This window comes from Cynocephalus volans, chromosome 2 (assembly GCF_027409185.1).
Source record: "Cynocephalus volans isolate mCynVol1 chromosome 2, mCynVol1.pri, whole genome shotgun sequence".
Taxonomy (NCBI): domain Eukaryota; kingdom Metazoa; phylum Chordata; class Mammalia; order Dermoptera; family Cynocephalidae; genus Cynocephalus; species Cynocephalus volans.
Genome location: NC_084461.1, coordinates 52,766,911 through 52,784,985, shown reverse-complemented (window position 1 = coordinate 52,784,985; position 18,075 = coordinate 52,766,911). Strand labels below are relative to the sequence as shown.

Here is an 18,075-nt window from a genome sequence, read left to right as displayed (position 1 = left end):
CCACAATTACTTGAAGTTGATACGACAAGCGAACAGAAAGGACATTGTTGGGGGGGAGGAAGGAGGGAGGGAGGTTTTGGTAAGGGGCAACAATAATCAACCACAACAATGTATATCGACAAAAGAAAAGTTAAAAAAAAAATCTAAAAAAAAGTTTTTTGGGCAGAGCAATAATGAAAAAAAGTTTGCAAAACACTGATACAGACAATATTTAAGGTAAGGAAAGTGAATGTGATCAACAAGAGGGTGAGGGTAGAAGTCCTGGTCTTCAAAATATAGAGGTCAGGGAGATAATGAGATACCACCAAAGGAGATCAAAAAGTTGCCAGACAAAAAGAAGAAAATCCAGAAGAATAGTCCTAGCAGCCAACTAAAGAAGGTATTTCAAGGATGAGAGTGGATCAGTTGTGTCAAATGCTGCTAACAGGTCAAGTAAAATAAAAGCAATGCCTAAAAGTGAAAGTAGGGTCGAGATGTGTTTTGTTTTTTTTCCCCAGATGAGAGAAGTACCACTGTTCCAATATGTTGATGGAAATGATTCAGTAGAGATGAAAAAAAACTGAGGATATAGCAAAGAGACCCACTGAAACGGTGACTGTAGGCAGGTAAAAGGGGATAGAATCTAGTGCAGTGGGAAAAAAATGGGCCCAAAATAGGAAGTGAAAGAGGGTGTATCCACAGAAAAGTGAAGGAGGCAGAGTTACAGACACAGATGCTGGTAGTTGGGTAGATGTGGTAGATTTGTACTTCTTTCCTAGTTGTTTACATGAGGGTACTTCAAAAAGTTCACAGAAAAATAGAATTAAAAGATGAAACAAATCTTTCCATGAACTTTTGGAAGTACCCTTGTATTTCTCAGTGGTGAAATGGCAAGCAAGGTCATCTGCTGAAGAGTGTGGGTGAGTTAGGAACAAAAATCTTCAAGGTATGAGGGAAGCTGGCAATGTCTATGACATTTCCATCTTGAGAAACCAGGTATATTATGTTTCCATTACTCAAAATATGGAATACAGGAAATGTGGAAATATGGAGATAAAGGAAATGGGCTCCATTTCTGATGAGTTTAATTTAAGATAATGGCAGGAAATCCATGTGATGATATCTAGAGGGCAGATCTGAAACTCAAGAGAAAGATTAGTTCTACAGAAGCATTTTTTAGAACAGTTCTTATTAAGAGTTTTTTAACTATTACGAAAAATAGCAAACATATATTATAAACTCCCCACATTCAGCTCCATTAATCTTTATTTAAACATAATTGATTATACATATCTGTATAATATCTGTATTGAATATCAGTACCTGTGTGCAATATGTCCTGCTCAAATCCGGATTTTAGTATATTTGACATTATATAATGTAATCATTTTTTTGTTGCCTTTTACTAATTTCTCACCCCCCAACCCCCCTGCCCCGCTGGCCTCAGTTCTATTGTCTCCTTTCGAAAGTTCAATGAATTATTGTAGTTGTTGCATCTTTGTTTACTTTTTCAACTTTTTCAATCCTAATTGGCCAATTCTTCACACACTTTTTTCAACTTTCAACACACGGCCAATCCTATTGCCACTCCTCTCACAACCACAACTGGATTATTTTGAAGCAAATCCCAGATACCATACCAATTCATCCATACTTACTTCAGTATGTATAGAGATATAATTTTGTGGGTTTCGTAACATTCTCCTTTTTAAAAAACGCTTTTCTAATGCATTTATTTTCCCATTTTTCCCAGATGTTTTAATAAAGCCGGCATGGTATGTTTTTTAGTAAATTGATCTGTTTTAAAATAACATTAAGGATATGATCATTGTTAAAAAACAAACATAAAATGTGTAATCTTTATAATATTTCAAGCTTAGGGGCCGGCTCGTGGCTCACTCGGGAGAGTGCGGTGCTGACAACACCAAGTCAAGGGTTAAGATCTCCTTACCGGTCATCTTTAAAAAAAAAATAAGAAGAATATTTCAAGCTTAAACTCCATTTTCCATGCTTTTTTTTTTTTTTTGGCAACTGGCTGGTACAGACACCATTCATCTCTTTATGCTGGGTTTTGTGCTGTGCTTATCATGGTCTCTCTAAATCCTGGTACATTCTAGCACATATGCACATCTACACAGATAATAGGCAACCTCTCCCACCCACCAACTCTGACAACAAAAACAGACAACTTCAAGACTAGGATTTCCATATATTCCAAGGCCGCCTTCATCCTGCACCAAAGAACTGCAGTATATTTGCTGACAAATGCTAAATTAATTTTCTATGTTAAAAGGTCAAAAATAAATGTAAAGATCAAGGAAGAACATATGTAAATATTTTAGGTAATACAATCCATAGAGAGGACTATAGTAGTAGAAGGATGTAAAAGTAGGTCTCATCTTGGATTAGATGATGCTCTCTTAGATGTAACAAAAGCACAAACAACAAAAGAAAAACATAGAAAAACCTCCCTATCAAGAAAGGGAAAAGATAACCTCCAGAATGAGAGAAAATAACCACAAATAACATGTATCAGATAAGGGAGCAGTATCCAGAATATATAAAGGACTTTACAACTCAACAATAAAAAGACCTATAACCCAATTTATAAAGTTGGCAAATAATGTGAACAGACACTTCTCCAAAAAAGATACACAAATGGTCAATGAACACATGAAAAGATGCTCAACATCATTAGCCATTAGGGAAATGCAAATAAAAACCACAATGAAATATCACTTCATACCCACCAGAATGGCTATAATAAAACAGACAGACAATAACAAGTTTTGACAAGGATGTGGAGCAAGTAGAACCCTCATATATTATTGGTGGGAATGTAAAATGGTATAGCCACTTTGGAAAACAGTATGGCAGTTCCCCAAAAAGTTAAGCACAGAGTTACCACATAACCCAGCAACTCTAGGTACATACCCAAGAGATCTGAAAACATGTTCACACAAAAACGTGTATACGAATGCTATTCATAATAGCAAAAAACTGGACACAACCCGAATGTCCATCAATTGTTGGATGGATAAATGAAATGGAATATTATTTAGCCCTAAAAAAGAATAAAAGTACTGCAACATGCTACAACACAGATAAACTTTGATCATGAATTATGCTGAGTGAAAAAAGCTAGACACTAAAGGCTATGTATTACATGATTTCATTTATACATAATGTCCACAACAGGCAAATAAATCCACAATGATAGAAAGTTGACTAGTGGATGCCAGAGGCTGGAGTGACTGCTAACGGATATAGGTGGGGTGATGAAAATATTCTAAAATTAGACAGTGGCTGTAGTTGCAAAACTTCTCCAAAATACTAAAAAAAAAAAATCATTGAAATGTACACTTTAAAACTGTCCATTTAAAAAGGCAATTCAAGTTTATTAAGTTAAAAACTATAATGTTTGTTTTCAAATTTTAATTAAAAAAATCACTTTCTCCTCATAATCAGACACAATGTATATTTTCTTTGTTTTTCTGTATTGGCTATCACAGATAAACTGTGACTCAGAACACTAGAACTTACATGTTTTCTATTACATTTCTGGACCTCATAAACACTTTATACATTAAGCATGTTCTCTCTTATGGGCCAGTTAACTTTAGAAAAAAACATTCTACAGGCACAGCCTCAATGTCCTATCAAAGCTAGCAAATCTCAAAAATATGTATTGTATGCTGGGTGAACAAGGGTATGAGGAAACAGGCATTTTCGCAGAAAATCACACCCTATAGAAGGCAAATTGGCAAGATCTAATAAAATCACAATTATACAATTCTCTGACCCAATGATTCTAGTTCTAGGACTTTATCTTACAGATATATTCATGTACATATGAAATGACAGAAATGATTATTCAATACATTACTGTCTGTATAGTAGATACAGATTAGGCACAAATGTAAATGTCATCTGTATAAGACTGGTTAATAAAACTGTGGTATATTTAATCATTAATAACACGCATCTTTGAGAAAGAATGAGACTATTATTTATGTACTCACAAGTTCTCCAAGATATTGTTACTATTAAGTGAAAATTAAGAAGCACCAGTGTGTACAATATGTCATCTGCAGAAAAAAGGTGTATTTACACATATTTATACACAAACACACATATTCTTGAAAATGAAAAAGAAACAACTCTGAACAAATATACAATAACTGGTAACAGTGTTTGTCTTCTGAGAGGAGAAATGGGTGGCTGAGGGGCAGGGGTAGGCTGAAAACTTACACACACACACACACACACACACACACACACACACACACACACACACACCCACCCCTTTTGGACCTTAGATTAACCATACGACTATATTGCTATTCAAAACAGGTAATTAAATTTTAAAAGAAAATTAAAAGTGTACATTAAAAGCAATGACACACACCTTGTCATGTCATACTTTTGATGTCTGGGGGATGAACACAAATCAACTTCTTAAAAAAAAGTCAAAACTTGGGTAGACAAGAGTAGCACAGCTAGAAGTTCATTTAAGCATTGGTTCAGCAAATAGATAATTTATAAAGTGTGTAGAGTCTATATGCTAGGCAGTAGGGATATAGTGGAACTTGAGTCTGACCAGACACAATTAAACAGATAGTACAATCCCATGAGTGTTGTAACAAAATAGAGGGGACTCAGAGCACATAAAGCAGGGGACCCATCCTAATTTAGGAATCAAAGAGAATGTAATGTTTAACAAAGGCAAAAAGGAGAAGCAGCAATTAGCTAGGTTAGGTAGAAGTAGAGAGTTCCAAGAAAGTTCAGTGTGTCTGGAGTATAGTGTGCCTCAAATAAGTGGCAAGAATGAGACTGAAGAGGCAGATCCGACTGCTCAGGGTCTACAGTAAGCCATATTAGAGATAGGCTTTTACAAAGGACAACTGAAGTAGAGGAAGCTTTTAAAGTTTTAAGCAGGTGATCAGGAAGTCAAATTTATGTTTCAGAGGTTACTCTGAAACAGTAATTAACCAAAGGTTGAGAGACCTATTAGGAATTTGTTGCAATGGCACAGGCAAGACCTAATGCTAGCCTGACCAAAGTTATAGCGGTGGGGATAGAAAAAGTGTGTGAAGAGGTACTTGAGCAGTTAAATTAAGAGAACCTGATGATAGGATATGAGGTTAAGGGAGAAAAAGGGGTCAAGAAAGACCTTCAGGTTTCGGATTTGGGCAATAGGGTGAATGAAAGTGGTGAGAAGCAAATTTGGGGAGAAGGTGGTGGATTCAATTTTGGACAGCTGAATTTGAGTGTTTATGAGATATCCAGGTGGAGATATTCAGTAACCCATTAGCTATATAAACAGCACATGTCTGCAGCCAATCTGGTCTGAAGAGAAGCATTTAGTTTACCCAGATAGAGAATACTATGCAGTGTTTAGGACCAAGCCCTGAGGAATACCAACACACTTAGGAAATGGAGAGAGAAAGAAGCATTTGTAAAGATTAAGAAGGAAAGGTCTGAGGGATAGGAGGAAAACAAGTAGTTCTACTTACTTTTAATTAAGGAACTGCTCTTAATAAAAATTCAAAAGAGCATGTAAGGTTAAAAGCAATGTATTACTCTTAATAAAACTGCAACCCAAAGAGCATGTAAAGAAAATACCTATATATTTTATAGTCAACTCTCAATACTGTCTATAATGCAATCCACATATAATACCCAAACAATTTCAATAATAGGTTTATAAAAATAAAGATCATTAAATTTGGACAGGCTTCCAAATTGATCTATTATGTCAGCAGACTCTTAGCAAGTTGCTATAATCTTTTTTATTTTCCTGACAATACTGCTGCTCAACTAAAAAGAAGCATCTCTCCACATGACAGCATATGTTCCTGTCTAAACTTCTGAAAGCCTTGTCAGCATGGAGCGCCTAAACTTAGGCAACGGCAAAGAGACTGGAGAACACTAGAATTTCCTTTTCAAAAGAAATTATAGAGCCACAGAGCACTTGTACTGCATGCAATGGCTATTTAATATTTTGTTGTAGCTGACATAACCTTTTCTAGGGAAAAGCCCTTTATTTCTTCAGAGGCATCAGAAGAAGGGTCAGAGGCATCAGATGAAGGGACACATGATGGTCATGAAGCAAATACTAGTTGGATTAGTAAAAACACCTGAAGGTAAACTATACCCAAGAAAGGAAAATAAAAGCATCATGTAATTAATGATCTGACTTCCAGTGCCTGGAACACCCACAGTATGCAAAGAATTCTAATAGGAATTAGAGTATAGAGAACTTTGGAGGCAGACAATCTATAGTCTAATCTCACATTTGCTATTTACTTTATGTGTGACCCTGGTCAAGTCAATTTCCTCATTCTAATAGTACCGTATAACAAATGGCCAACAGACACATGAAAAAATGCTCAACATCACTCAGCATTCGGGAAATGCAAATTAAAACTACACTGAGATACCATCTCACCCCAGGTAGGATGGCTAACATCCAAAAGACTGTGAATGATAAATGCTGGCAAGGTTGCGGAGAAAAAAGAACTCTCACACACTGTTGGTGGGACTGCAAAATGGTGCAGCCTCTATGGAAAATGGTATGAGGAGTATGGAGGTTCCTCAAACAATTACAGATAGATCTACCATATGACCCATCTATCCCACTGTTGGGAATATACCCAAAGGAATGGAAATCATCAAGTCGAAGGTATACCCATTCTCCAATGTTCACTGCAGCACTATTACAGCTAAGAATTGGAACTAGCCCAAATGTCCATCATCAGATGAGTGGATAAGGAAAATGTGGTATATCTACACAATGGAATATTACTCTGCTATAAAAAGAATGAAATACTGCCATTTGCAACAACATGGATGGACCTAGAGAAAATTACATTAAGTGAAATGAGTCAGGCAAAGAAAAAGGAATACCACATGTTCTCACTTATTTGTGGGAGCTAAAAATAAATAAATACACAAATAAACTGGGGGGGGGGAGAAGACACAACAATTACAATTCCTTCAAGTTGTTATGACAAGAAAACAGATATGAGGTTGTTGGGAGGAGGAGGGAGGTTTCAGTAATGGGCCACAATAATCAACCACATTGTATATTGATAAAATTAAATTAAATTAAAAAAAAAAATAGTACAGTATAAGCAAGTTTTGACCAATAGCAGTATTTCGTCAAAGAGCTGTCTGTGGTTAAATTCCAAGACTTAACTCACTAATCAGAGCCTCTACTTTGCTCTCATTTTTAAAAAATCTCATGGGTAAATCACTATGTCCACTTCTTGGTAGTCCATAGTAAATTACAGGCTTAAAAACAGCAGAAGGAAAGTTTAATGCTGTCTGCACCCTCAACTCACTTTTCATGACTTGAAACCTAATAGTTAGATTTCACATGCATATCTTACAAAAGGAATTCCCCCTTGTTCAACTAGAACAGGTAAATCCCTGTTTAAATTCAACACTAACTGATCTTAAGGATGATACTTCTAGACACACTGCTTGGACATCTGTCATGGCATTTGAATTCATTATATCATGGGCCAAAGTAAAGGAACTGGGTTGAGGTTGCCAAGCATATCTGAATCCTTCTCATGCACTATAGCTCATTTAAAAATTTTTCTTGTCAATATACCCTAAATCTCTCATTTTGGCCGATATGCATGACAAAGATGAAGAACAAAAAAAATTTGGGGGGGGGGCGGTTGGCTGGTATGGGGAGAACAAAAATTGCACATCCTTAAAATATTGATCCACATCCTTAAAATATTATAAATTCTTGTCATTAATTGGTCCATTATTTCAAGAGTGGCTTTGACTTCAACACCTAAAGTTTGTATATTCCCCTCCCCACCTTTTTTAGGTTCACAGCAAAATTGAGCAGAAAGTACAGAGAATTCCTATGTATCCCCTTGTCCCCAACACATACACAGGGTCTCTCCCAATATAAATATCCTGCACCAGTTACACTTGTTACAATGGATGAACCTATGCTGACACATCGTCACCCAAAGCCCCGTTCACATTATGATTCACTCTTGGTGTTGTACCTCCTACAGGTTTTGGCAAATGTATCATGACATGTAACCACCATTATAGTATCTTACAGAATAATTTCACTGACCTAAAAATCCTCCGTGCTCTGCCTATTCATCCCTCGCTTACCTCTTTTTAAGTCCTAACTTGCAAATAGCAGTTAAGAGATTCTAAATACTGAAATGGCATTTAGAACCTTGAGTATGAAAGAGAAGGCAAATGCCAGCACACACACACACACAAAAAATTGGCCAAAAATAAGAACAAAGAAAAAATAAAGGAGAGCAGCTGCATTTCAAAAATCAAAACACTTCATCCCTTAGAGAGTTGAATCCAGATTCTTTAAGTACTGTTTTTCTTTCCCATTTCATTCCAGGAATTCAGAGAGGGTCTTGGCTAACACCTTATACCTCAGTCATAATAAGGCAAAGCAGTTAGTTACAGCTTAAGAAAATTCCTGCTGCATGTAAACATTTATTGGAAGTGATTCATACCTTAAACTCACTTACTTTTGCAATACTAGCAGCAAAAACTATAAGCAGCCTGAATTGGATGCTCGCTTTGATATTACATTGTACACAGGCTCTAAAGTCCTCTACACTGTATTCATGAATAGGATTAGCTCAATTAAACAGAACTAAGGAGATTTTTATGACCTATACTCAGACTTTCCAAATGTTAAGTCCATTCATTTCAACTCATCTGTCCTTTATTCAACACAAGTAATATATCGCCATATAACATCAGTTCTTTTTGTAGTATGTTCTGCACCTCATCTGTTCCTTAATCATTTACCTTCCTAGACTGATGCAATCTTATCCACGCCACCTCTCATTTTCAATACTACTCTTCCTTTAATCTCACTAATCACTGGCTAACTCCTATTACTGCTCTTAGGAGATTAAGTCCAATAGTAGTTTCCAAGTGTCCTAGAAATTAATTCCAAGATCCTTACCTTACTTCTGTTTCCAAGTCTTTAATAAGGTGCCCTAGATTACCCCTCCTTCCTTATCTTCCTCATCTATCACTCTCCTGTCTGCCTGTTTTAAATGCCCTTTACATGACAGCTCTATTTCCAGCTCAGAGACTTCTTCCATGTTGTGCCACATGCTTAGAATGCCTCCTTCCTCTCAGGACAATCTACTGGTCTTGTCAGATTGCTCTGTTAAGAAATGCTACTTTTTCTAAAATAGTGGATCAAAACCTTGTTAGCACACTGGAATCACCAATGTGTGTGAAGTTAAATTTCACAAATGTGTAAGGCATCTTAAAATAAAATACTGATGCCCGGGCTCTACAACAGACCAATTAAAACTGAATTTCTAGGCAAAGGACAAAGATATAGGTGGTGGTGGGTTGATTTTGTTTGATGTTTCCAAAGCCCCACAGGTGATTCTAACAAGCAGCCAGGGGTGTGAACCACTATACTAACCCTACCCAATCCAGAAACAGAACTCCCAATACCACATTTATCCAATAACTACTCTGAATATACACCTATCCCACATCCTAAAACACACTTAACCACACAGCCCTGACCAATGCATATAATGTAAATATATGAAAGGGCCCTTCATAAGGTATAAACACTTTACTATATAGTTTATATGCTCTGAGCATCAGGTTTCTCTTCTGTGAAATGGAGAAGATATTGTCTACCTTATAGGGTTGAGATAAAAATCAAACAAGATGCTGTATAGTATACATTTAGCAAAACAACTGGTTTATAGAGGGTACAAATGTTCAATCCCTTCAGGTATCAAGAGTAACACCTGGATTGCCTCTTTTTTTCTTTTTCTTTCCCTTCTTTCACAACTGTTGATTGCACTGACTTTTTAATAAAGAAACAGAAGAAAGTGGCAGAATGGAAAATACAAGCTATCTGGGTGAGGCTGATAGATACTGGCCAAGAGTTATGATCAAAAAGGTCATTCTTAGCACAGTGTAGATACAACAAATTTTACCGTAAGTATGTCCCCTCTTGATCCTGTCTTTCTTTAAAAATTTTTTATCTAGCTGAAATTTGCTTAAAATTAATGCCCAAACGAATAAACACACGGAGAAAAAGTCTTTGAAAGTAAATAAAATATAGCCCAGGGAGGAACCCGAATCTTACAGTCCCTTGGGCCATAATGTGTGGGGAGCTTATTCCCAAATTACACATAAGCACTACCTCTGTTTTCATTCCTTGGTCTCTGTGTTTACAAGCACCCCAACCAAGGATATCTAGAGAAAAACCTGCCATCAGGGGCTTGTCTGCCAGAAACTTAAAACCAAATAAACCTTATTCCTTTTAATATCAAAACAGTTTAAGTTACAAACTTATAACTCAAATGGGTACTAGAAGACAGAAAATAGGCTAATGATGACAATGCCAATTTCAATTGACTGACAGGGACTATCAGGACTGATAGTGCTGAAGAACTGAGGCCGAATATGGGTTCATCGGGAAAGCATGCTATGAGGGATAATGGATATTGGTCAGGGTCAGAGGAGGTGGGAGGGACAGCATATATGGCATACATTTTTCCATCCAGAAGACCCATAACTTCAAGAGTCTTAACTAAAAAGCCTAATAGTAAAAAGGGAAGTGGTAATGATGTGCACACAGAATGGCACACTTCTATAAGTACTAATCACACTATACATGACTCATTTATTTATTTGTTTGTGAGGGCAGGAACTATTTTTGTCTTATTCTTTTTTTGTATCTTCCACACCTATCAGAATGCCTGATACATAGTTGGCTGTTAATAAAAGTGTATTTAAAAAAAGAGAAATTAGATCACATTATTTTGATATGCCATAATCATTTAAGGTCCATACTCTAAAATACCCCATATCCTAGTAAATGACCATTTGAACTGCAAGCTTTACTGTAGTGGGTAAGGAAAAAATAAGAATTACCAAAAATGAGAAAGCCCTAGGCAAGGGCTGGAATTAGAAGCATGACTCTTAAAAGGGACACTTCTCCCCTTATTTCACTCTTGGGAGATAGTTTAATATGGTGAAGTTCTAATGTTTATTTTCACTCAGGCACTATAACACTAATAATATTACTTTAACTAAAAGAGCTGGAAGGCAATTTAACCTATATTTGCTCCAAAACTGGACCAGAAAAGTAAATACTAATTTTATCCAGGGCTTAACAATTATACCTATTCTTAACCTAAGAATCCTGATCTCAAAACTAACACCTTAAGATTATTTTTAGACTGTAGAACAGAGGTGTTAAAATCAAAGTGGCTGGCTGATTCCAAGAATTAAGCTTTGCAAAAGATTAACATAATATTAATGACAAGTATACCTGTGACTAGAAAGAACTGGTCTGAATGATCTCTCAAGGAATACTGTTCTGGATTTTCCACACTCGTGCCTCTTTCCCTATTTAAGTAGACAGACTTAACCGGATCTTTGTTATTTTCTCTAGCATTTTTTTTTTTTAATGACACATAAAACAAGTTGACACACAGCCTTTCCCCAGAATACCAATATCCTTGCCATGAGAATCAAGCAGCTAAGCAATGAATATAGATTCCTGGTTTTCTGTGGTACTTCTGGAACAAACAAGTGACTATTGAAAAGAGCTTTAAAACTTTAGATTGCCAAATCTTGGTCCTTATAGCTAATAAAAAGTCAGAATTTGATCTCACCAATGTATCACTAACTAACTAACTAACTAACTAACTAACTAACTAACTAACTAACTAACTAACTAAATGAATGAACGAACGAACGAACACAAAGTATATAACTTTATGCCATCACCAGCAAACATTTGCCAACACTTAAAAGAGAGTTAGGAGTGAAAGGATTAGGCTTTGGCCCAGGCTATGCCCCTTATTAATCATGTGATCTTGGCAAATAATCCCAACATCAGATTCTTCACATGTAAAACAACGAATCTGCCACCTTCCTACCCTGCTTACCTCATAGGAAGGATCCTTATGAGGACAGAACTAGACAACAAGTTTGGAAGCACTTGGAAAAATATGAAGACCTAACAAATACACATATTTGTCCATTATTGTCCTCGTCACCATGCAAAAGGAAATTAATCTACAAATTCCCCCATTCCACCCCACCCCCATAATCAGTCACATAATTGTACCTAAAGAACAAGTGTATTGCTATGTGGTTCATTTTTACTTTGACATGTAAAGATGAACTAGCAGAAGAATAAATGTGACAAAGCATGTAAAGAATTTGGCCATTTAAGGCAAAGGAGCTGAACAGGCATTTCTCAAAGGAAGACATACGAATGGCCGACACATGAAAAAATGCTCACCATCAGTCAGCATTCGGGAAATGCGAATCAAAACCACTTTGAGATACCATCTCACTCCAGTTAGGATGGCTAATATCCAAAAGACTGAGAATGACAAATGCTGGCAAGGATACAGAGAAAAAGGAACCCTTCTACACTGTTGGTGGGACTGCAAAATGGTGCAGCCTTTATGGAAAATGTATGGAGGTTCCTCAAACAATTACAGATAGATCTACCATATGACCCAGCTACTCCACTGCTGGGTATATACCCACAGGAATGGAAATCATCATGTCAAAGGTATACCTGTACTCCCATGTTTACTGCAGCAAGCACTATTTACAATAGGCAAGAGTTGGAACCAGCCTAAATGCCCATCATTTGATGAGTGGATAAGGAAAACGTGGTATATCTACACAATGGAATACTACTCTGCTATTAAAAAAAATGAAATACTACCATTCACAGAAACATGGATGGACTTGGAGAAAATTATACTAAGTGAAATAAGCCAGGCACAGAAAGAGAAATACCACATGTTCTCACTTATTTGTGGGAACTAACTAATAAAAATAAATAAGTAAATATACAAACGAATGGAGCTGGGGTCAGGAAAGAAGGCACAACCATCACAACAATTCCTTGAACTTGTTAAGACAAGTGAACGGATATGATGTTGATGAGGGGGAGGGGAAAGAGAAAGGGAGGAAAAGGAGGAATTGGTAAAGGGACATGAAAATCAACTACACTGTATATTGATAAATTAAAATTTAAAAAAATAAAAATATTTTTTTTAAATGTTATTTAAAAAAAAAGAATTTGTCCATTTAAAATCTTTTCTAGGACTGCCCTAAACTCCAAAATTCCTAGTGGGTCTTTTGAAATCTTCAATATCCTCTGGATTTCAGATGCTTAATTAAGGCACTCTTTTCACCAACATTTAAGAAGCAAGAATATTTTACTCCCACAATTTTTGGTTTTGTGACCTTCTAGTAACTATACCATACCACTTTTGACCAATCAGGTCCTGTAACACTGCTCTCTGGTTCCTTTCCCATGAGTGAGAGTCAATTTTCTACATCTTGATCAGGTTGTAGAAAGATACGTATGGTCCCAAAATAACAGAATTCTTCCTTTACTGTCATAGTTCTTGACAGACAGTCTAGTTTCTATGATAAACAGGTTTCTGCTGCCACTGACAAACTGTATGAGTCCAGATAAGTCATTTATGGTGACTTGGGACTCAGTTTCCACATTTATAAAAATGAGAACTTTGTAGTTTAGCTCCAAGGATCTTTCTGGTTAAAATATTTTAAGATTCTGTTCAGATCACATAGATCAACATTGTGACTAAGTGACCCCAAAGAACAATCCCATTTTAGCAGCTGCTTCCAAATACTCAACACTTCACATCCCTCCCCAGTCCCCAAATGGTAGTCACAGCTACTGCAGAACTGATAACAGTGGAGCTTTTTACAAAAATCTCCCAATAAAGACCATCTAGCTACACAAAAGTAAGACTGTAGTTTTTTAGAGTGTCTGGGTTCTAAAAAGGAATTGAATCAGAAAGATAAAAGACCCATACAAGAAAATATACATGAGTGTCCATTTCCAGAAACCAGTCCAATTTCATACCAGGTTATTCTCCCATGGCAGGGAACAATCTCAGGAGTCCAAGCCTAACCCCTGTCACTCGTAACCTTAGAATATCAGAAGAATCAAATTAGCCTTAGCAGATCACTCAATTTCAATCAACTTTGGTGTTCCCGAACTAAGAAGCCAGTGGGGAGAGTGGGGCCAGAGCAGGGAGGTGGCAGTACAGAATGAGCATAGATGGAAGGGTTTCACTGCCTGGTACGATTTCATCTGAAGGGCTAATTAAAACAGTGCTTGAAAACTAAAAATCCATAATGAATGATTCACTCAAAAACTATATGCAAGGAACTCTGCTAGGCACATGGGGGTGGGAGGATGATACACACATGAATTCAGGGAATTTAAGAGTCTACTATTAAGTATTTTAATCATGTAACACCCTGGCTCTGGTTGAAGTGGGTGTGGGTAGCCTGACATCCCTCCATTGCATTCTCCACAACACCCATTCCCCAGTGCAGTTTGAAAACATAATATTAAGAGTTATGCATCCATAACTTTTATAAGGGAATATGCTGTCTCATGAATGATATAGAGTGACTTAGGAATTCAGAGGCCAACTAGCCATCTGGTTTTAGTAATCACTGAAGACTTACTGGATTAGTTTGTTAGCAGGGTCTCGAAAGACAGGAATAAGCCCATTTTAGTTTATCTGTTTGCCCTTGAATTATGTTTATTAAGATATGAGCATCGCTGATGGGAAAAGCATGGTACGAAACAGCCACAAGGATCACCATGAGCAAGCATGCAGAAAAACATCAAGTTACCAGTTAACAAGCAGTCTGAAACAGCCCTTCTCCACTCATGTTTTTTCCACTTTCTCAGACACGAGTGTTCATCCAACTAAAAGGTTTATTTTTGTTACAATAACCACGAGTGTTTTATCCAACACAGATCTGTTATAGAAGTGGAAGTAAGAGCTTCTTTAAAGTGAAAAAGGGAAAGCGTGAAGGTAATCTCCAAGACATCTATTTCTACTGTGAACCACCACCATCCAATGCAAATGATCATTCCTTTCTTTATAAGTTCTTCACTTATCTTTTGCCTTCCACCAATTCCATAATGCATGCAGTACATAAATATGTACATAACGATAGGTTAGGATTACATGCATCATAACGATTTCCACTATTTCTTATGGGCAAAATACTTTTGAAATGTAGTTTTAGGTTACTAACACATAAGAACCAAAGCTCTTACATGTCTGAGAATTTCTGGTACAGGCTGAAGGCTGAGTATTAGAAATTCTAGTTTGGATATCCTAGAACTTCAAAAGAAACCAAAACTGCTTCAAGTCTAATACATTTAAATAAAGATGTTACCTTAGAAAAAATTAAAATATTCAAACCTCTGAAATGTCATATACTGATTTTTATGATAAGATTTCACAATTAACACTTATAATCATAGTTAAAGGCTGGCTTATAAGAATGTAAAGAACTTACACATTTTATTGTACCCCCAAATTTTTAAAAAATTAGATTTTATTGTGTATATTTGAGGTTTACCACATGAGGTTATAGTACACATTCAGACAGTAAAATGGTTATTTTACTGAGGCAGATTAACATATCTATCATCTGGCATAGTTATCTTTTGGTGTGACAAGAACAGTTAAAATCTACTTATTTAACAAAAATCCCTAATACAATTTTATTAACGTTAGTCCTCATGTCCTACAATAGATGTCTAAACTTGTTCATCTTACCTATCTGCTATTTGTATCCTTTCCCCCTTCCCCATTTCATCCCCTATCTCTGCGTATTTGAGTTATTTTTAAATATATATATATTTCACATACAAGAGAGATCACGCAATGTTTTTCTTTCTGTCTGGCTTATTTCACTTAGCATAATGTCCTCCAGGTCCATACATGTTGTGGCAAATGGCAGGATCTCCTTTTTTAAGGCTGAATAATATTCCACTGTATTTTCTTTATCCATTCATACGCCGATGGAAATTTAAGTTGTTTCCATAGTTAGGCTATTGTGAATAATGCTGCAATGAACATGGGAGTGCAGATATCTTTACTGGGTGGAAATTTCATCTCCTCTGAGAATACACATGGAAGGACTGCTGTGCACCCACAATATTTAAGGTACTATGTAAATCCTACTCTTGTTGGTATACTATGAACACACACTCATTTAAAAAGGAAATGATGTTAACAGCACTCTTTCAAGAAAATAATTTGAAAATATAAAGGAAACCCCAACTCAAGGAGACATCTCTTTCCCACTAGTGTTAAAGGTAACTTCTAAATCTCTAAGTGGTGTAATTTATCTTTCCACGTACAGGATAATGATGCTTCCAGTTGTTAACACAAATTACCTCAAATATAATACAAAAAAAAAATCATTAACATATAGGGTCTTCCAATGTATCATATAGATAACGATCTAGCTTCACATAACTTGGTCAATCTTGACAGAAGCCAAGAGAGTGTGATGTAATAGCAATGTTACCAACCAACTAGGCTGAAGAATAAGCCATAAATAAAAGGAATGGATATAAGAATGATGAGGTTAAGAACACTGAACAACTCTAGATATTACCCATCTCTAGTTCTTTCAATATTTGGATCTAAAGAAAATAATTTTACTTATCTTCCTCCGTGCATACCTCACTCCACACCCCAAGCTAGTGACAGAAAATATTTTCCGCAAGAGAAATCTACAGAGAGATACATAAGCCCAAGGCTCTTAAAAATATATATTTTTAAACTAAGCAGTGTCTTCACCTCGGCTCACACTTTTCTCAGTTACCTCTCCCGAGGGTGTGAAAATATCAACATCCGGTCGCCCACCCCCACCATCTCAGTAGTGCCCCGCATGGACGAGGTGCAACCCCTTCCCTTTCAGTCTCACCACCATATCGAATATTTCTTCCCACTGTTCCCCCACCCTTACTCATGGCTGAGCGCGACATTCTCTACGTCCCTCACCCGAGGAAGGGACTAATAAAAAAGAAAGAAGCACGCTTGAGAACGAAAGCCGGAGAGGCCTGACAACAAGACGGGGTTGGCCCTTTCCCCCCATCTCGGCCGGACCGACAGTCGCTTCTCTAAATACTGAAATCTCTGGTCTTCACGCTCCCCCACCCCCAACCCGGTCAGAGATGAGGCCGGTAAGATGAAAAGGCCGGGATGAAGCGCGAGGCAGGGTCATCGCTAACGAAACCCGCTCCCTCCCGGGCTGCTGTCCCCGGGGAGGATGGAGACCGCGGCAGGAGGCCCCGCCCCGGGACCCTCCGCCGAGCCCGCCTGAAGCCCCCCGAGGCGCTGCCCACGACACCCAGACCCTTCCCGTCTGGCCTCCCCCGCCGCCCGGCCCCCCGCACTGCAGCGGCGCCCGGGCGGACCCCACGCCGGCCTCCCGCACACACGCCACACACAAAAGCGCCGCGGCCGCCGCCTTCCCGCCCCCACAGCCCGGCGGAGCAATCAATGAGGCGGCGGGCACCCACGTCCCCTCCGTGCACACCCGAATGCGGAGCCGGCGGCGCGGCTCACCATCGCTCCGCTTGATCTCCACGTAAATCCCGATCTGGATCTTGCCGAAGTTGGCCGTTGCCATCACCTCATCTGGAGCAGCGGCAGCGGGCCGAGGGAGGGGGACCGGAGGGCGGAAAAGGCGGGGAGGGGGCGGGGTGGGTGTGGGAGGGGGAGCGGTTGCCCGCGGCCGCGCCGGCCCGGGCGACAGCGTGAACGCAAGCGGGGCCGCGAGGAGCAGCGGCGGGGAAGCAGGCGGAAGCCCCGGGCCTGCAGGCCAGCGGGAGGACGCACGCCGGGGCTCGGGGTGAAGCGAGGGCCGGGGCCGTGAGGCTGCGCGGGGGAGAGTGGGAGGGCCGGTACCGCCCTCCCGGGAGCCGACGCTGGGGAGGCGGGGCGCCGCGCGCCTGCGCAGAACGCGCCTCCGGCCTCTTCCTCCTCAGCTCGTCTGTGCCCGCTGCCTCGAGGCTGCCCCGCCCAGCTCCGCGGCTTGGCCGGCCGAGGGAGCGGAGCGCGCGCAGCCAGACCCCAACGAGCTGGCTCATAGCGTTTGACTTCAGCGCGCGGCCCAGAAGACGCGGGAAGTGGCCCGCCTCTGCCTTCTTGTCCTATGGCTTCCGTGAATTGGCGCTGTTGCCGGAATGGATTAAGGGCCGTGTGGTTT

The 18,075-nt window shown here is 38.8% G+C and overlaps 1 protein-coding gene across 4 annotated transcripts in view; it reads right to left on the bottom strand.

Annotated features, from left to right (window-relative positions):
* KIF2A (kinesin family member 2A) overlaps window positions 1–17,737 on the bottom strand; it is a 66,320-nt gene extending 48,583 nt beyond the window's left edge. For all 4 annotated transcript variants that reach the window (XM_063085791.1, XM_063085793.1, XM_063085792.1 and 1 more), the window contains exon 1: window positions 17,433–17,737. In XM_063085791.1, coding sequence (XP_062941861.1) covers window positions 17,433–17,496 — 64 coding nt within the window. In that variant the 5' untranslated portion in view covers window positions 17,497–17,737. The remainder of the gene's footprint in view (window positions 1–17,432) is intronic.
* Window positions 17,738–18,075: the final 338 nt, after the last annotated feature.